General features: G+C 50.1%; 2 protein-coding genes and 1 non-coding gene across 5 annotated transcripts in view; 2 read left to right on the top strand and 1 right to left on the bottom strand.

Annotated features, from left to right (window-relative positions):
- Positions 1-4,066, bottom strand: part of SAMD4B (sterile alpha motif domain containing 4B) — a 43,116-nt gene extending 39,050 nt beyond the window's left edge. For all 3 annotated transcript variants that reach the window (XM_021094367.2, XM_021094368.2, XM_084960580.1), the window contains exon 1: positions 3,920-4,066. The gene's annotated coding sequence lies outside the window, so the exon portion shown is untranslated. The remainder of the gene's footprint in view (positions 1-3,919) is intronic.
- Positions 4,067-9,541: 5,475 nt separating this feature from the next.
- On the top strand, positions 9,542-16,562 carry GMFG (glia maturation factor gamma). Its single transcript, XM_003133210.7, has 7 exons — positions 9,542-9,575; positions 9,991-10,087; positions 10,201-10,250; positions 10,708-10,757; positions 15,573-15,655; positions 16,137-16,210; positions 16,384-16,562. Exons 1-7 carry the CDS (start codon positions 9,573-9,575, stop codon positions 16,453-16,455), a joined length of 429 nt encoding a protein of 142 aa, XP_003133258.2. The 5' UTR covers positions 9,542-9,572; the 3' UTR covers positions 16,456-16,562.
- LOC146402362 (U6 spliceosomal RNA) lies at positions 15,289-15,394 on the top strand. Its single transcript, XR_014808683.1, has one exon. It is a non-coding gene; the product is annotated as a U6 spliceosomal RNA (small nuclear RNA).
- Positions 16,563-20,104: the final 3,542 nt, after the last annotated feature.

Genomic DNA, 20,104 nt, shown 5'->3' with positions numbered 1-20,104 from the left:
GGATGTTGGGTTGCTCAGAATCAGGAGACAGCACAAAGTTCCAGACGAGAGAAGGTAAGAGAGACAACCTCTCCTAGGAGAGGCAAAGGGGGCTGGATAGAGAGAATAAAGGAGGTGAGAGAAGGGGTGGGGAAGGTGTGGTAAACCTGAATGGGAAATGAGATCTAAGGAACTTAAGAGATTTCTGGCCAAATGCAGGAAGAGCTGCCCATTTACTCCTGATTCCCAATAACTTACAGAGGGCAGATTCCCCCCTTGTGGGATTCAGAGAGGAACAAATTACATCCCAGTACTTTACAAACTCCATTCCAGTGAGGGTGAGTGGGCCAAGCACATGAAAAACAAGGGAGAAGGTGAATGATGCTGTAAGAAGTACAGTGGAGGGCTCTGGGTTATGAGACACAGAGAACAAAAAGACTGGAAGGTGCCTTAAGGGGAGGGTGCTTACGTGGAGAAGGATAGATGAGGAATAATGAGAAGAGACGGACAGGTGTGTTCAGGGAGGGAGCAACTTGAAACAGAAGCACCAAAGGCCAGGAGATGGTACAGAGGGGTGGAGGGGAAGCCAAGAGAAAGTGCTGAGGAAGATCTAAAAGGGAACCATTCAAAGGCAGAATCTGAAGTAACTGCTCAGAAGGTGGAGGAACCTTCTGAAGAAGCCAGAAATCTTTCAAGGAGGGTATGGAAATCTTCTGGAGGGTGGACATCTTCGCAAAGGGGACTCCTGGGAAGATGGGGGTGGGCAGTAGGTCACACAGGCATACCCTGAGGTATCTTTCAGGGGGCTTTCTATAGGGAAAGAGAAATCTCTTAGAGGGCAGTGGTTCTCAAACTTGAGCATGCATCAGAATCACCAGGAAGGTTCCTAAAAACAGACAGCTGGGCCTTACTCCCAGGTTTTTTTCATTCAGTAAGTCTTGGTCGGACCCAAGAATTTGCATTTCTAACAAGTTCCCAGGTGATACTTATGTTGCTGGTCAAGGACAACACTTTGAGAACCACTACTATAGGGGAGAGGAATTCTTTCATGAGGAGGCCCTCAAAGGGGAAAGAAAAGGCTTCTGAAAGGAAAACAGGGAGAGTCGTTAAGAAGAGTCTAAGGAGTGTGCTAAGGGTCTCTGAAGGGAAAATCTACAAAGACGGAACCTAAAAAAAAATGGTCTGAAAGATCTCTGAGGGTTGGGATTTCCAGGAGTGAGGATATCTCTTGAGAATCTTTTCTTTTTTTTTGGTCTTTTTGCCTTTTCTAGGGCCGCTCCCGTGGCATATGGAGGTTTCCAGGCTAGGGGTCTAATTGGAGCTGTAGTCACCAGCCTACGCCAGAGCCACAGCAACATAGGATCCAAGTCGCGTCTGCAACCTACACCACAGCTCACAGCAATGCCGAATCCTTAACCCACTGAGCAAGGCCAGGGATCGAACCCGCAACCTCATGGTTCCTAGTCGGATTCATTAACCACTGAGCCATGTCGGCAACTTCAAGAATCTTTTTAATAAAAGGGGACATAGAGCTCTTGACAGGGGGAGTCTGGAGGATGTTGGAGGCCTATGATGGGGTAATGGGGTAAGGAAGCTCATATCTAAGAAGGACTGCTAAGCTGATTTTAGACGAGAATGGAGGACATGAGAGGGTGTAAATGGGGGTTCTAAAAGGACCCAGAATAAGGTTTCTTGGGGATATGAGAGGGAGAATCTGGAGAGTTCAGAGGAAGTCTCACAAAGTGCTGGGGGCATGTTTTTTATATTTTTTTTCTTTTTAGGGCCGCACCCAAGGCATATGGAGGTTCCCAGGCTAGGGGTCAAATCAGAGCTACAGCTGCTGGCCTACACCACAGCAAATCCGGATCCAAGCCGCGTCTGCGACATACACCACTTCTCACAGCAATGCCAGATCCTTAACTGACTGAGCAAGGCCAGGGATCGAACCTGCATCCTCATGGATACTAGTCAGATTCGTTTCCGCTGCGTCAGGACAGGAACTCCAAAGTGCTGGGGTTACTGATGTACAGCAGTTTTGGAGAAAATTCTCTAAAGGATGTCTGGGGAGGTGTGGTCTTCCGTGGAGATCTTAGATTTACTGAATCAGGATGACAACAGATCTTTTTAGGAACAATTCAGAGAACTAAGAAAAGAAATCTCTGAGTAAAATCCTCAAAAGAATGTATGAGGACGGTGGGTCTTCTGAGGGGACTGTGGGACTATCAGGGCAGAGGGTTTTTCAGAAAGAATTCTGGGACTTTCTAAAAAAGGAGCTCAGTGTTATCTTGAAGGAAGACTGAGTGGGGGGGTCTTCTACAGAGGGTTCTAGAGGATTTGAGGGAAACCCAGGGAGCGTTTTCAGGAAGGGAATTATGCAGGAAGTCTCTTAGTAAGGCAGGAGGTCTCTGAGTGGAGACTGAAGGGGTTCTGGGAGGTGCTGGAGAGGTCTTGGGAAGGATTTCAAGGGCATACCTCAGACTCAAGGGTGTCGCTGGGGTCTCTGAGAAGATATGAGGAGGTCCTGAAAAACTATCTCAGAGAGGTCGTGAAGAGAAGGTCTTAGGATTTTGGGGGGGGGTTATGAGAAGGATTTTTAGCTTATTTGAAAAAAGTTCATATAGGAGAGATTTTTGAAAGGTTATCTAAGGGGGGGGTGGTTCTATAAAATTTCAAAGAGAAACTATGAGGAAAACTGTTGGAATCCTGAAGAAGCAATTTATGGAATATTTCGCGTGGGTTACTGGGAAAGATTCGGGATACAAAAAAGAGGTTCTGGAAGAGGCTTGTGGAATATGAGAAGAGAATTCTCTGCAGATTTCAGGGCATCTCTGAAGGAGAATTTTGGTCTGAGGTAGTCATCAGGGGAAGATTTTAGGGAGGCGTGAGGGTCATCTCCAGGGCATTTCAGGGTGGTGGGATTTGGGGTACATGAGGAGGTCTTTAGAAGAAATTTTGGGGGTCTGTGGAAGGGTCCAAAGGTATGGATGACTTCTGGGATATGTGAGGGGGGGAGCGTAAATGGGAGGTGGATGTTGCGGAAACGCGGGGGTGGGGGGGGAAGTCACCGGACACGGGACCTCCAGGTGAGCTGTGGGGATCCAAGAGTCTCTGAGGAAGATTCTCAGGGGCTATCAAGGGCATTCTGGAGGATTCCAGGGGGGAGGGGCTCTGAGATTTTGGGGCTCTGAGTGGAAAATCTCCAAGGTGATTTCTGGTATGGGGGTAGGTGGGAGAGAAAATTCTTGGGATGTGTGAGAAGGAAATCTGGGGGAGATTGTTGGGACATGCTAAGTAGGTCGCTGGGGGAGATTTCTGGAATGTACGGGGTCTGGAGGGGATTTCGGGGAGTCTCTGAAAGAGATGTTTAGGGCTTATAAGGGAGGCTCCTAGAGACGATATATGACACATATTGTTGGTACATGAGTGGCTTCGGGGAAATATTTTTGGTCACGGGAGGAGGATGGGGGATCTGGGGCCACGGGGGGGGGGGTCCTCTGAGGAAGATTTTTGAGGCGTATGACGGGGTCTGGAGCAGACGTAGAAATACCAGAGGTGGTCTCTCGAGGTCTTTCGCCTCGTGGGAGGGGAATGGAGGAGTTGGGGCAGACTCCGGGGATCTGTGGGCGTGCCCGCCAGGGAGGTGTCGGAGGTAAACCTGGGGGGGTCACGAGAAAGGGCTGCGGGCCGGGCCCCCCGACCACCCCGAGGAGCGAGAATTTCGGAGAGAGCTCGAGAAGCGGCCTGTGCGGGCGACTCAGGAGACCGGTGTGGGGGATTCTCTCGAGGGCCGGGAGTCCCGAGGCCCGCACTCCGCGCCCGCCACCGCCCGGGGTCCCTGAGGGGGCGGGGCCGCCCGCGCGGCCTGGGGCGCCCCGAGGTGAGCCCCGCGCGCCCCGACCCGCCGCCGCCTCGCGTCCGCCCGGCCCTGCCGGCCACTCACCGCCTCGGCCTCTGCCGCCGCCGCCGCCGCCGTCCAGGCCTCCTCAGGCCGCCGCCACCGCCGTCGCCCCCTCTCCAGCCCGCGAGCTCCCCTCCCTCCTCCCGCACCGACCACCGCCGCCGCCGCCGCCGCCGCCGCCGTCGCGCTGCGTCACCGCGCCGTGCGTCACCGCCCCTGGCCCCGCCCAGGGACCGCAGCGCGCCCGCATTAGCTGATGCCAAGGTGATGAACAGCGCACCCACCAATGGGCGGCGAGGGCAGCCCGAAGGGCGGGAGGTGTGCGCGGAGAAAGGCGGGGTCGCGGTGGAGAGGGGGGCCACGGAGGTGGAACGAGGCCCACAAGACCCGCCCCCTGCTCTGTGGGATTGGTCGGCTGCGCGACTGACGGGCAGTCGGCTGGCGGGCGGGGAAGGGGCGGGGCGCGCGCGGCGTTGCTATGGGCAACGGGCCCGGCGGAGTCTGGGATTGGGCCTCCAGGCCCGCAGGGGGCAGTCTCGTGCCGGTCTACCTCACCGGCCGCGACATAAGTCACAATTCCTGATTCTGGCGTTCAAGGACTGGTGGCGCGTCCCGCCAGCGCACCCCGCCAGCGCTCCCTGCTCTAGGCCTGGGCCCGGTTGTGCCCTGACCCTCCAGGTTGCGGGTCGGCGCTCGGGCTGTAGGAGTCTCAGCTCTCTCACCAAACCCTTCTCTGCGTCTGTTGCCTTGTCTCTCAAATGGGATTAGGATCGAAAGAGACGATACATATATAAAGTGCTGGACACCAAGCAGACCATCAGTAAATGGGGGTTGTTGCTCTGACTGTTGTAACCTTTTTATTTCACACACTGTCCTGGACCGGTGTCAACTAACCAGAGTGGGGGCCCTCAGAAGGCTTCCAGGTGACCATGGTTGGTAGAGGAACTCAAAGAAATGTATTCGGAGTGGAAAGTAGAATTTAAGGCAAGGAGTGAAGGGAAATGAGTCACGGCCAGAACTTTGGCCACTTGAGAGAGTTGAGACTCGTCCCCAGGGCACTGAGAAGCCATGGCAGGGCTTCAAGCCAAGGAGAATCGGTGGGGGTTTGGAAAGGTGTTCCCGGCTTCTATATGGAGGATGGATTGGAGGGAATAGAACTGGAGCCATTAGTCCAGGGAAGCAGCTGTGGTGGGAGAGGGGCGTTTGCACTAGGGTGGGACTATGGGAAGGGAAGGGGGCATTGGTGGGAGGGATGGACGCCCAGGAGGCCCGTGAAGCTGCCCTGGGACTGGTTGGCCCCGGAGGGGGAGGGAGGGAGGAATCCAAGACAAGGCCTTCTGGCTGGAAAACTAGGGGGTTTGGGGGCCTTCCCTGAGAAGGAGACCCAGAGGAGAAGCAGGTTTGGAAGGTACTGAGCCCAGTGTGGGCCACCTAGCATTGGAGTCCAGGAGGCTGCATAACCCCTGGATCTAGTGCTTAAGAGAGGAATTGGGGTTGGAAATCAGGATTTGAGGATAAGCAAAGATGGTAATTAGGAGTTCCCACATGGCACAGTGGGCTAAGGATCCGGTATGGCTGCAGCTGTAATATAGGTTGCAGCTGCGGCTTGAATTCAATTCCTAACTGGGGAACTTCGATATGCTGCAGGTGTGGCAAAAAAAAAAAAAAAAAAAAGATTGTTATTGAAGCTGTGGGAGTTAGTGACCTAGCTTGGGGAAGGTTTGGAAGGATGAATGGAGACAAGGACCAGACAGAACCTTTAGGAGGGGAGACATGTAAGGTTGGAGTAAAGGAATTGACACTCGACAAAGATTGAGAAGAAGCAGCCACAGAGAGAGAGGCCATGTCATCTTAGACATGATCAGGAAAGGCCATGGGTGTGGGGATATCACAAACCCCAGACACTACACCTTTCATTTAAACAACTTTCACCTCATATGGAATGGTTATGCTCCAAGGACGCTAGTTCATTTATTCATTCACTGATATTTCTTGAGAGTTTCCACTGTGACACAGTAGGTTAAGAACCTGGTTGCAGCAGCTGAGTTGCAGCTGCAGCTTAGTTTCAATCACTGGCCTGGGAACTTCCATATGCCATGGGTGCGGCCATTAAAAAAGTAGATACACATACTTTTATACCTTTTTTTTTTTTTTTTGGTCTTTTTGTCTTTCTAGGGCCACACTTGGGGCATACAGAGGTTCCCAGACTAGGGGTCCAATCGGAGCTGTAGCCGCTGGCCTACACCACAGTCATAGCAACGTCAGGTCTGAGCTGAGTCTATGACCTATGCCACAGCAACACCAGATCCTTAACCCACTGAGCAAGGCCAAGAATCAAACCCGCAACCTCATGGTTCCTCGTTGGGTTTGTTTCCGCTGCGCCATGATGTGAACTCCTCCACTTTTATACTTTGGTATATATATTTCTTGAGTACCTTACATGTGCCAGGCACTGTTCAAAGTGCTAAAAATTCAACAGTGAAAAAGATGGGCAAAAATCTCTTGTCTTCATGAAGCTTACATTCTACTTGGACAGAAAAGAATGATAAATATTTACAGTGTAACTTGGTGATAAGTACTATGGAGAACAACAAAGCCAGCTAAGGGGATGGAGTGATGAGGTCAGCGATATTTTAGGTGGAGAAAGGCATCTTTGATCAAAGGTCAGTTGAACAGAAATCTGAAGGGCGGAAGGGGTAAGCCATGAAGGAAAGAGGGTTCCAGAAAGAGGAACCAGCAAGTGCAAAGGCCTGGTGGCGGGATCATTTGCAGAGCCACAAACAGGCTGGTGTGGACGGAGAGGAGTGGACAAAGCACAATACTGAGAGACAGGATCCAAGAGGTCATGAGGAGGGGTGGTGGCAGGTAATGTGGAGCTTTAAAGGCTGCTATAAGGGCTTTTGCTTTTACCCAAATAATATGGGAACTATAAGACGGCTTCGAGAGAGCGGGTATGTCATCTGACTTGGGTTTTGTTAGGACCTCTTTTATTAGGGTCTAGTCTCTGTGAAGAATAGAGCGTTGGGAAGTTATGTGGTGCAGCGTGTTAAGGATCTGGTTTTGTTACTGCAGTGGCTTGGGTTGCTGCTGTGTTGCAATTTTGATCTTTGGCCCAGTGGCAAGAAAAAAAAAAAAAAAAGAGTGCAGGGAGTGGCGTGGGAGCAGGGAAACAGGGAGAAGCTGCTGTGAGAGTTCAAGCAAGGGTTGAAGGTGGCAGGACCAGAATGTGGGCTGTGGAGGAGAGGTGGGCTGGTTCTGCTTATATTTTGAAGTTCAGAGCAGACAAATTCTGAGGTACTTTGACAGAGGAAAGAAGTGATTCAAGGATGCCTCTAAGACACTCAGATGGAGGAATTCCTGTTGTGGCTCAGTGGTAACGAACCCGACTAGCATCCACGAGGTCATGGTTTCAATCCATGGCCTCGCTCAGTGGGTTAAGGATCTGGCGTTGCTGTGAGCTGTGGTGTAAATCACAGACATAGCTCAGAGGATCTGGCCTTGCTGTGGCTGTGGGATAGGCTGGCAGCTGCAGCTCTGATTCGACCCCTAGCCTGGAAAATTTTAGGGAGTGGCTCTAAAAAGACCAAAAAAAAAAAAAATATATATATCCAGATGGAGATAAACAATACGGTCCTACCATAATAGCACAGGGAACTATAGTCAATATCCTCTAATAAACCATAATGGAAAAGTATATGAAAAAGAATATGAAAAAGTATGTATATATATGTATAACTAAGTCATTGTGCTGTACAGCAGAAACTAACACAACATTGTGAATCAGCTACACTTCAATAAATTAATGTAAAATAAATAATAAACAACTGAATAAGACATCCTTATGGAGAAGTCATGCAGGCAGCTGGCTATAAGAGCCTAGAGTTCAGGGAGAGGCCCCGGCTGAAGAAATTCTAGGCTATCCCCTTTGACCACCAAGAGACTGATGCACTCAGGAAGAGGGGAAAGTGGATGGGAGAGAGAAAGGGACAAAAGCCTGAGCCCTGGGCCCCTCAGTGGTTAAAAGGAGGCTGAGAAGGAGCGGCCAGGAGAGCCAGAGGAAAACCAGGCCAGAGTGCTGGCCTGGAAGCCAACGGGAGAAAGCGTTTGGGGGCATAGGGAGCGATGGGTGGTGTCGGATGTGGCTGACAGGGCACAGCAGATCAAGGTTGAGAATTGACCGTCCTCGATGGCCCTGACCAGGTATGTCGCTGGAGAGGGACAGGAGTAAAGGGGCTGGGAGAGGGTCGAGCAAACTGGGAGGAGAAATTGGAGGCAGCAAGTGTGGACAATATTTTCAAGAAGTTTTGCTGAAAAGGGAAGGAAATGAACGGGCAGTGGCTGGACGGAAGATAGGGTTTGTCGTTTCTAAGGTGGAAGAAATGACATCGCCTGTGGACTGAGGGGAAAGCTCTAGCAGAGATGAGGACCCTGGGGGCACGGGGAGAGGGAGAGCCTCGGCACCAATGCCCTTGAGGGGGTGAGAGACAGGGTGGGACCCAGAGCTGGAGCAGAGGGGACAGGAAAGTTCTGCCCGCTGCTATGGAAGAAGCCAGCACAGCGGGCCGACGCCATGGGGCTGGGTCCTGTGAAAATTCTCTCTGGTTTGCTTATATTTTCTCATGGAAATACACAGGGGTTTCTCATAAATTACTTTCCTTTTATTTCTCCTTTATATCACATTTAGAACACTATACTGTCTTGGGGGGGATTTATGTCTATAAGTAGGTTACATTATCTAGGAATTTCATTTCAGGATGAGAACAGGGTGAAGGGGGGCAATAAAAATGCTCTTAATCAAAAAGGAGGTACTGGGAGTTCCTGTCCTGGCTCAGCAGAAATGAATCCGGCCAGTATGCATAAGGATGCGGGTTCGAACCCTGGCCTTGCTCAGGGGGTTAAGGATCTGGCGTTGCCGTGAGCTGTGGTGTGGGTCACAGACATGGCTCGGATCTGGTGTGGCTGTAGCTGTGGTGTAGATCGGCAGCTGTTGCTCCAATTTGACCCCTAGCCTGGGAACCTCCATATGCCGCAGGTAGCGGCCCTAAAAAAAGAAAAAAAAAAAAAAAAGAGAGAGAGAGAGAGAGCGAAACAAGGTACTGGTCTGACAGGACTGAACGTCATTGTTGTAGGGCCCATTATAAGGCCCATGAGGTTGAATAATTGCAGGAAAAAATTCACAATTACCTGGGGCACCGTGGTGATCCCTCTCTATCTTCCATATCCCCATCAGTATTGTAAGTGGCCATTTGACCAGGAAACATCTCTAAGCTCCCCCTTTCAGCTCTGGAATTGAAATAGTCCAGATGAGGGAAATCCAGGAGGCCTTCCTGGAGGAGGGACAGAGCTAAAGAATTCATCATTACCTACTGCCTAATGAATGTGTCCACCATGCTGGGAGACATGCGAAGCTATTTTATCATGAATCAGAGAGGTGAAGTTACTTAGCTAGGGCCACACAATAAGGCAGCATCCAAACCCAGTCGGGGTGATTGCAAAGCCTGGAAGGTCTGAGCACATGAGGGGAAGGAAAGAGGGGGAGGAGCCCTCTGTGACAGTTGCCCAGAATGGGCATAAACAGGATGTGGTGTTGGATGAAACCTTCCCCCTACCCCACACCCCGCCCCCAGTAGCCCTGGTCGCCACCCCTAGAAGATAGCGGAACCCAGAAAAGAAGAGGCTCGTGGACAGAAAAGTCATGGTCAGGGGCCAGGGTCTATGGGAAGGGCTAGGGGCTGGAGTGGGGCTGGGGCTGGGAGGATGCCTGGGTGAAGGTCAGGCCGAGGAAGGGAGGTCTGGCGGTGGGGGTCCCACTGTGACAAAGGCCCTGGCTGGGGGAAGAGAGATTGCAGTTCTGGGTTCAGTCCCAGGCAAGCAGATCCCTGGGTCTCCCTGGGCGTTTCCTAAGGGCACCTGCCGAGAAGGCCTGAGCCCAGCCTCTGCTTTGCAAGGAGCAGCATCTCCCCTGAGGAAAGGCTGCCTTTCCCTAATGCTCACGAAGGCAAGCTATGAGCTATCAGGGCCTCCTCTTCATTGCTAGTTGGAGAAACCGATGTTCGGGGAAGGGGGCAGGGCTGAGGCCAGGCGACTCTGCTCTTACTGGGCTCCTCCGGCAGTCCGACTCCCTGGTGGTGTGCGAGGTGGACCCAGAGCTAAAGGAAAAGCTGAGGAAATTCCGCTTTCGAAAAGAGACAGACAACGCAGCTATCATAAGTGAGTGTCATCTTCCCCCGGAAGGATTGGGAGTGGGGACATGCGTTAGGGCTGGGCTAATGTCACTGATGGAAGGCAAGGGTATCTAACTCCTGTGTGCCATCCCTCCCCAGTGAAAGTGGACAAAGACCGGCAGATGGTGGTGTTGGAGGAAGAATTTCAGGTGAGGGGTGGGGAGGGAGGTGGCAATGGGACCCCTGAGAAATGCAGGGTGGAACCAGGAGACCCAAGGGGCTGTGACTAAAAACCTGGCATTGGGGGCCAAAAAGACCTGAGGTCACATCCCAGCTTAGCTATGACCCTGGGTGAGAGACTTGGCCTCTCTGGGTCTCTGCTTCCTCATCTGTGAAAAGGGGATAATGGGACCTTCCTCTTAGTGTTGTCTGGGGATTCAGTGATTTAATCCTGGTAATGGGTTTAGAAGAAGGCAAGTGTCTTAACACCTCTGACCTCAGTTTGTTCACCTATAAAATAGGGGTAATTATAGGACCTACCTCTCTGGGTTTGGGGAGAGGCCAATGAGTTAGTCCATGTGTGTTTCTTGGACCAGCGCCTTGGCACATAGGAAGTGTTCATTGAATGCCAATCTTGCTTCCTCTATTCCTCCCTAACCCCTACAGAATATTTCTCCGGAGGAACTAAAAATGGAGTTGCCAGAGAGACAGCCAAGGTATGGGGGGTGGGGGAGGAAGGGGAAGGTCAGGCCGTGGGGAGTGGGGTGATGATGCAGGAACAGACTGAAGGACCATTTGGGTTTCAGTCCTATTCACAGGCTCAGAATCTATATGTTTAAGGTCAAGTGTTCCTACCCTAGGACTTTGGGTTTGTATACTAATTAAAAAAAGATTTTTTTTTTCATTCTTAGGGAGTTCCCATTGTGGTGCAGAGGAAACGAATCCGACTAGTATCCATGAGGATGTGGGTTTGATCCCTGGCCTCACTTAGTGGGTCGGGGATCCGTTGTTGCTGTGAGCTGTGGTGTAGGTCGCAGACACTGCTCAGATCCCACATTGCTGTGGCTGTGGTGTAGGCTGGCAGCTGTAGCTCCAATTTAACCCCTAGCCTGGGAACCTCCATATGCCATGGGTGTAGCCCTAAAAAACCAGCAAAAAAAAAAATTTATTTTTATAAATAAAAAATGCCTTTGAGGAGTTCCTGTCGTAGCGTGGTGGTTAACGAATCCGACTAGGAACCATGAGGTTGCGGGTTCGGTCCCTGCCCTTGCTCAGTGGGTTAGGGATCCGGCGTTGCCGTGAGCTGTGGTGTAGGTTGCAGACGCAGCTCGGATCCTGTGTTGCTGTGGCTGTGGCGTAGGCCGGTGGCTACAGCTCCGATTAGACCCCTAGCCTGGGAACCTCCATAGAGCGGCCCAAGAAATAGCAAAAAGACAAAAGAATAAAAAATAAAAAAATAAAATGCCTTTGAAAGCCAGTGTATATTTACATTTACACACACCTCAGTTTGGGGGCGCCATTTTTTTCTTTTTATGGCCATGCCTGCAGCATATGGAAGTTCCCGGGCTAGGCATTGAGTCGGAGCTGCAGCTGCAGGTCAACATCACAGCCACAGCAACTCAGCATCCTTAATCTACTGAGTGAGGCCAGGGAACGAACCCGTGTCCTCCATGGATACTAGTCCGGTTCTTAAGCCGCTGAGCCACCCTAGGAACTCCTGTGTGCTAACATTTTATTACAGAATTGGACACTAATAGTCATACATGATGTTAGAATTTGCTTTTTTTTTTTTTTTTGTCTTTTTAGGGACGCACTTGTGGTATATGGAGGTTCCCAGGCTAGGGGTCAAATCAGAGCTGCAGCTGCCGGCCTACACCACAGCCACAGCAACGAGGGATCCGAGCCTCATCTGCGACCTACACCACAGCTCATGGTAACGCCGGATCCTTAATCCACTGAGATAGACTAGGGATTGAACCCATGTCCTCATAGATACTAGTCGGGGTCATTACCACTGAGCCATGATAGGAACTCCCCAAAACTGGTTTCTTTAGATTTTTCATCTTGACCGGGGTGAATTTTAGGTGCCCTAGGACTTTGAGCCTCAATACCAGGCTCTAGATCTCAGCCAGCACCGGCTTCCTGGGCATCTGACAAGTGCAGTCACACAGGGCCCCATACCCAGAAGGGAGCCTCGAATGTGGGGCTTGATGCTGCACAGCTGTCCACTGTGTTGCAGTTCTTTACTGTTTTATCTCTCAGTCTGCATTTTGTGTGAAGTCTGATGGGACAGTGGAGCATGTGCTGTGGGCTTGGAGCCTCCCTCAGCTCACACGTGCCCCCACCTCTAACCCTGCTGGGTTCTCAGCTACCCCCTCCCTGCAGGCCCGGTGATGGCTGCTGCCCTCTGCCCCAGGCCAGGGGCCTGAGTGCAGATTCAGGGAGAGGCAGGCTCAGGGTCAGCACCCACCGCCTGTGTGGCAAGTTCCAGGTGTGCCTCTGAGCATCTCCACTCCCCACCCTGGTGCGTGTCCTTATGCCCACAACAGCATGACTTTAAGTAGCAAAAAAGGTTTTTTTGGCTACACCTGTGGCATGTGGAAGTTCCAGGCCAGGGATGGAACTTGTGCCACAGCAGCAACCAGAGCCACTGTGGTGATGAAGCCAGATCCCTAATCTGCTTAGCCACTAGGGAACTCCTTTAAATACCAAATTTTATTTTATTTTATTTATTTAATTTTTTTGGTCTTTTCTGGGGCTGCACCCATGACATGTAGAGGTTCCCAGGCAGGGGTCTAATTGGAGTTACAGCTGCCGGCCTACACCAGAGCCACAGAAATGCCAGATCCCAGCCGCATCTGCGACCTACACCCCAGCTCACGGCAACGCTGGATCCTTAACCCACTGAGCAAGGCCAGAGGTCGAACCCGAAACCTCATGGTTCCTAGTCCGATTCATTAACCACTGAGCCACAACGGGAACTCCTAAATACCAAATTTTAAAAGACCATGATCAGTCTGGAGAGAGACAGTGAAACTGAGGAAAGAAACTTTCTCTTGCATTGATAATAAGGGGCCCTACATTTTCATTTTGCGCTGGGCTTGGGAAATTATGTAGCTGGCCCTGGTCTCAGCTCAGGGTTCTCAAGCACAGTGGTTGAGCATGTACACTCTAGCACTAAATTTTCTGGGTTCAGAGCTATCCATAGAACCTTGGGCAAGTGACTTCACCTCTCTGGGCCTCAGTTTTTCCATCTGTAGTATGGGGATAATAATAGTACCTACATCATAGGGTTCTTGTGAGTCAACTAAGCACTTGATATTTAAAAAAATTATTATAGTTTATTTACAATGTTCTGTCAATTTCTGCTGTACAGCAAAGTGGCCCAGTTTTTTTTTTAATATATACATATATATATCTTTTTCCTATGTTATCTCCCATCATGTTCCATCACAAGTGATTGGATACAGTTCTCTGTGCTAGCACTTTTTTTTTTTTTTGGTCTTTTTAGGGCCACACCTGAGGCATATGGAGGTTCCCAGGCTAGGGATCCAATCAGAGCTGTAGCCACTGGCCTACGCCACAGCCACAGCCACGCAGGATCTGAGCTGTGTCTGCGACCTACACCAAAGTTCACAGCAATGCTGGATCCTTAACCCAATAAGTGAGGCCAGGGATTGAACCTGTGTCCTCACGGATGCTAGTCGGGTTTGTTAACGCTGAGCCACGATGAGAACTCCTAGAACTATTTTTAAGCCACTTTAATTTTTTTTTTAGATTGTGATATAGTTTACATATAATGTTATATTAGTTTCAGGTGTATAACTTGATGATTGATATTTGTATCTGTCACAAAATGTTCACCACAATAAGCCTAATTAGCATCGGTCACCATGTGTACTTAGAAAAAAATTTTTTCTTACGATGAGGATTTTTAAGATCTGCTCTCTTAGCAACTTTCAAATAGACCATGCAGTGCTATTAACTATACTTACCATGCTGCACATTAGATTCCCTAGGATTTATTTTGTAACCGGAAGTTTATACCCTCCCTTCACCCATTTTGCCCACCCCACCTCAGACAACCACAAATCTGTTCTCTGTATTTATGAGCTTGGTGGGGGTTTTGTTTTTATTTTTAAAAATTCCACTTATAAGTAACTTTCTCTGTCTGACTTATTAGATTTGGCATAATGCCCTCAAGATCCATCCGTGTTGCAAATGCCAAGATTTCATTCTTCTTTATGGCTGAATAGTATTCCATTGTATATATGTTATATATACCACATCTTCTTTATCCTCTCATCCATCAATGGACGCTTAGGTTTTTTTCCATATCTTGGCTGTTATAAATAATGCTGCCTTAAACATGGGGGTGCATATATCTTTTCAAGTTATTGCTTTCATTTTCTTTGATAAGTACCCATTAGTAGAATGGCTGGATCATATGGGAGTTCTATTTAGCATTTACTATTATTATTATTTTGCTTTTTTTTAGGGCTGCACCTGAGGCATGTGGAGATTCCTTGGCTAGGGGTCAAATCGCAGCTGCAGCTGCCAGCCTACACCACAGCCGCAGCAACACACCACAGCTCATGGCAATGCTGGATTCTTTTTTTTTTTTTTTGTCTTTTTGCCATGTCTTGGGCCACTCCCACGGCATACGGAGGTTCCCAGGCTAGGGGTCGAATCGGAGCTGTAGCTGCTGGCCTATTGCCAGAGCCACAGCAACTCGGGATCCAAGCTGCGTCTGCAATATACACCACAGCTCACGGCAACACTGGATCCTTAACCCACTGAGCAAAGCCAGGGATGGAACCCTCAACCTCATGGTTCCTAGTCAGATTCATTAACCACTGAGCCACGACATGAACTTCATGGCAACGCTGAATTCTTAACCCACTGAGCGGGGCCAGGGACTGGACCCAAATCCTCATGGATACTAGTCATGTATACCATCGGAAATTGGGATTTACATTGTGCCTTAGTGGGTTATGAACCCAACTAGTATCCACGAGGACGAGGGTTCCATCCCTGGCCTCCCTCAGTGGGTTAAAGGATCCAGCATTGCCATGAGCTGTGGACTCAGTCTGCCATGAGGTTGTAGACTCAGCTCAGATCCTGTGTTGCTTTGCTATGTCATAGGCTAGCAGCTGCAGCTCTGATTCTTCCCTTAGCCTGGGAACTTCCATTGGCTGCACCTGAAGCCCTAAAAAGCAAAAAATAAATAAAATAAAAATAAAAATAGTACTCACTTTGAGAGCACATATCCTAAAATTGGAATGATACAGAGAGGATTAGCATGGCCTTGAGCAAGGATGATACCCAAATCCCAATTGTAAAATAACTATTCTTAAAAAGAAAATAAAAAGCATTCATTTATTGTGTTTGATGCCAGCACCCTGGGTCTCGGTTGTTAACCCTAGGTTCTCAGACTCAGGCAAGATTGCAGGGTTGTGGACTCAGTTGATGGGCATTGGGCCTGGGCTCCAGGCCGAGTCCTGAGTTTGAATTCCCTTTCACTGCTGTAGGTTCGTGGTTTACAGCTACAAGTATGTGCACGCTGATGGCCGAGTGTCCTACCCCTTGTGTTTCATCTTCTCCAGCCCCGTGGGTGAGACACAGCTCTACTCATCCTGAGAAGGGGGTCTGTGTGAGGGGTGTGTAAGCACGTGTGTTTGACTCCAGGTATGTGTGCATGTGTGACCAGTGATTGTGTGTGTGTGTGTGTGTGAGACTGTGTGAGCGTGTGGCCTGTGTGGCGTGTGGGTGCTGGGAGGGCAATGGGGAGGAGTTGGGAGCTCAGAGTCCTTGGGAGCTGGCCCATCCTCCTTAGTTCTGAGGCATGTAAGCAAGTCCACCTCTTTCTTTTACCTAGAAACCTCCATCTGGTCCCTAAACCATCTCCAGGGACCCTAGAATAAATTCAAGGCCCCAAAGAAACCTGGAGACTTTGCTTATGGCTTCCAGGGACCTCCTTCAAACAATCCCTGGGACCTTTAGAAAACTTCTGGAGGCCTGCAGGACATTACTAGGGCCTTAGAGAATATTCTGGTGTCTCCCAGTTACGTGCCCTTCTCCTCTTTTCCATGCAGGCTGCAAGCCCGAACAACAGATGATGTATGCAGGGAGTAAAAACAGGCTGGTGCAGACAGCAGAGCTCACAAAGGTCTGAAGCTCCAGTGTGAGGGAGGAGGGGGCTAAGGGCCAGGACTCCTGGTCTGAGGGGGGCAGGGAGCTGAAGATCTGGGTTCCTGGGTCTGATGGAGGAGGGGGCCGGAGTCCCTGCCGTTTCAGTTCCTGAGCACAGGCAGCGTAACACCGAGCCCTTCCTCCGTCCAGGTGTTTGAAATCCGCACCACTGATGACCTCACCGAGGCCTGGCTCCAAGAGAAGTTGTCTTTCTTTCGTTGACCTCGGGGATGGAAACCTGATTTCCTGATGTCTGAGTCCCCTCTGGGGACCCCTAGGACCTGAACATCTGAAACCTTAAAGGAATTAAAATGCAAGAACTCAAGAGACCCTCTGTTCTGCTTCAGTTTCTGTTTCTCATTTGCGGGCACAAGGGGGCAACCCTGCAGTACCAGCCGTGAGCCAGCAGAGGGCAGGCAGACCCAGAGGACTCCCGCTGAGTCCGGGGAGGAAAAGGATACCTGTTTCTCGGAAAGGAAAGGAGGGGCCTTGGCGGTTTCCCTCGGGAGAAATGAGGGAGGCCTGGGTCTCCTGGAGGAATTGGGGGAATGTCTGAGTCTGCGGAGGAGCCACTCCCAAGGAGAACAAGGACACCCAGGTCCCTGAGAGTAAGGGAGGCAGGGTGCCTGTCACCCTTCCTCTCCCCTTCCCTCCCTAGCAAGTATTAGCTTGCACCTATGCTAATTTTCTCAGTAAGCCCCCAGGCAGGAACATTTTAAAGGCAGAAAAGTTGTTGAAGTTGTTATAAATGTCAAATATAATAGCTTCAGGGGCTGGGGAGTTGCTGGCAGTGGGTGGTTTGTGTGGTTGGGTTGGCCAGAGGGCCCAGGCCTTGGAAAGATGAAGAGCATCCAGGACTCTCAGTGGACCCCTGAGGAGTATGAGGTTGAGGAGGCAGGAAAAAAACACTACCCGTCCCTGTCTGGAGATTTTTCTTTCTTTCTCTGTCATCTCTGGGCATTTGACTCTCTCAGGCTTTCTGTTTCTGAGGGACATTTATTGAGCACCCCAGTGTACCAGGCTCTGAGGATGCTGAGATGGTCAGGTCTTCGCAGAGATGAAACACTCTCTCTCTCCCTGCTTCTCCTCCATGTCTCTGATTGTTCCTCTCTGCGTCCCTAGATTCAGGGACCTGGGAACTCCCTCCCCCCATGCCTTTCCAGGTTCCCTGTTGAGAGGTGGCTGTTGCCATGGTAACAATGACACAGTGACCTTGGGCCCAGGCTGCCCCTCCCCTAGCCCTGTCGTTCCTGGGGGAGAGTCCACAAGCCCAGCTCCAGCCCTTTTCCCTCCCTCCCAGCCTTAACACAAGGCATACTCATCACCTCATTCTGCCCCATATCTTACCCCCTTGTCCCCAGTCAGGACGAGCCCTTGGCCGGAAGGATTCAAGACAAGAGTCACTCTACAATGGGCCAGAGACATTCCCCACTGCTCTCAGTTTTCTGGGGGTGTTGGGTTGAGCTCCTCTCTTCTTTTTCACCCATGCTGGGGCCCCCTCCCCCTATTTCTCTTCCAGGGATGTCTTTACTCCTCCCTCTGATCACAGCTTAGTCCCTCAAAGCTAGATATGAGAGGACAGGAGGGGTCATTCAATGAAGAGGTCAAGCAACTCCTGGTCTGCAGAGGCCAGAGAGGCAAAAGGACTTGTCCAAGGTCATGAATCTATATGCTCAAATGGATCATAGTGGCTAAGTCTCTGAGAGCTTCCTATGTATCAGGTACATCTATAAATATTTTACAGGTATTAACTCATTTAATTGTCATGTAACCCATTTAGAAGATACCGTTATTATTCCCAGTTTACAGATGAAGAAACTGAGGCACAGAAGCCAAAAAGAATTGCCCAAAGCCACACAGCTAGTGGTCTTTACGGTTAGAACTCTAACCCAAGGCTATCCTGTGGTCAGTGGCCATTTCGTCTTCTAGGCAGGGGATTTAGGGAACGTCCTCTTCTTCACCTCCTCTCCTCCTCTTCCTCCCCCTGCCAGCCACCCACCTAACCAGTAGAAGTGTGGAAATCCAGGTTCAAGATTGCAAATAATCCAATCAGAAAGAGGCATGTACAAAGACTTGCCCAATCAGGAGCAGGGAATTTGACAAGCAGGGACCAATCAAAGAGGGTGACTCTGAGGGGCGGTCCAATGCAGAGTAGGTTTTCTAGAGGGCTTGTGGACAGAACCAATCAGAGAGGTCATAACACAATACCGCTCTACAAGGAAGAGTGGGCACAACAGGGCGTGGCTTTGGGCTTGAGGACCTGTCTTTGAGGGGCGGTACAAACTGGGAAACACCTCCTCTCTTTCCACCAACCTCTCCTCTAGGTTTCCACATATCCAGACTCCCTAGGTTTTCCCTGGGGCACTTCTCCCTGCTAACCTTGAATGTGAACGGAGCTTTTGTTGGAGAGGCGAAGACTGGACTTTAGGTTGAAGTTGAGAATGGGGTATTCAAACTAGGCCTGAAGGGCCAGTACCTAGGCTGAAAGCTTGAAGCTTTTGGAATGGAGCGTAAGGTGGAGGGGTGGGGCTGGGGCGGAGGGATTGGGGCAGCCCAAACTGAAGAAGTCTGAATATTAGTTTGAGTCTAAGGTAAAGGGGTGGGGCTCAGGCTGTGAGGGTAGGACCTAGGCTTGAGGGTTGTTATTTATTTGGGTGAGATAGGGCAGGATTTTTGCTGTAAGGCGGGGCCTTAGAGACAGAGGGTGGAGCTATGCTGGGGGCGGGGCCTAAATTACAGAAGAATTAGATTGGATCTCTATTAGCTGGTCTGGGTTAGGAATTAGGGCTCCAGGGAAATAATCACACTCTTATCGACTTCCACCTGCTGCTCTCTTTTTCAGGCCAACTCATTCCTTGAGCTCACGAGGCATTCTCTCTGCCTCGGTGGTACATCCGTCCACTTCTGGTGACCCCAGGCTGGGAGATCATGTTTACTCTTGAGTGTAGGCTCTGCAGTGAGTCTGCAGCAGACCTAGTTCCCAGGCCCTCTCCTAAGAGGCGGTCAAGAACACATGTTTACCGAGCACCTAACTGGGTGCCGATTACTATTCTGGACACTGGAGAAAATTAGTGTCCTTGCCACTTGTCTCAGGTGGCTTACATTTCAATGACTAGACAGGACGCCATAAACAAATGAATAAGGAAACAATAATAGGTAAACAAACAAGCAAACAAGAGCATTACCAAAATAAGGGCTATGAAGGAAATAAAATGAGGTGATGGGATAGAAAAAAATGGTGGGGCCTGTTGGGGCTATTTTTTTGTTGCCTCTTTCATCTCTAGAAGAGTGCTTTGGGTTTCTCCCACTTACATGTATCATGAAAAATTTCAAATGTGCAGCAAAGTTGAAATAATTTTACAGCAAACAGCCATATACCCCCTGCCTAGATTCCACCGTTAACGTTTTGATAGTACTTGCTTTATCACATAGTCCTCCATCTATCCATCCCTCAATCTATTTTATTTTTATTTTATTAAAAAAAAATTATGGGGCTCCCGTCATGGCTCAGTGGTTAACGAACCCGACTAGGATCCATGAGGATTCGGGTTTGATCCCTGGCCTTGCTCGGTGGGTTCAGGATCCTGCGTTGCTGTGGCTGTGGTGTAGGCTGGTGGCTACAGTTGTGATTCAATCCACCGGCCTGGGAACCTCCATATACTGTGGGTGTGGCCCTAAAAAAAAAAGGTAAAAAAAAAAAGAAAAAAGGGCCACACCCGTGGCACATGAAGGTTCCTAGGCCGTGGGTCAAATCAGAGCTACAGCTGCTGGCATCATAGCTCACAGAGTCTTAACCCACAGAGCGAGTGTCAGGGATCAAACCTGCAACCTCAAGGTTACTAGTCGGATTCGTTTCCACTGTGCCATGACG

The sequence above is a fragment of the Sus scrofa genome, chromosome 6 (assembly GCF_054392235.1).
Source record: "Sus scrofa isolate SSC_HxYL_T2T_F1_AM1 chromosome 6, Sscrofa_HxYL_maternal_Yorkshire_Landrace_v2.0, whole genome shotgun sequence".
Lineage (NCBI taxonomy): Eukaryota > Metazoa > Chordata > Mammalia > Artiodactyla > Suidae > Sus > Sus scrofa.
Note: the sequence above shows the minus strand (reverse complement) of the source record. Positions and strands in the feature narration are given on the sequence as shown.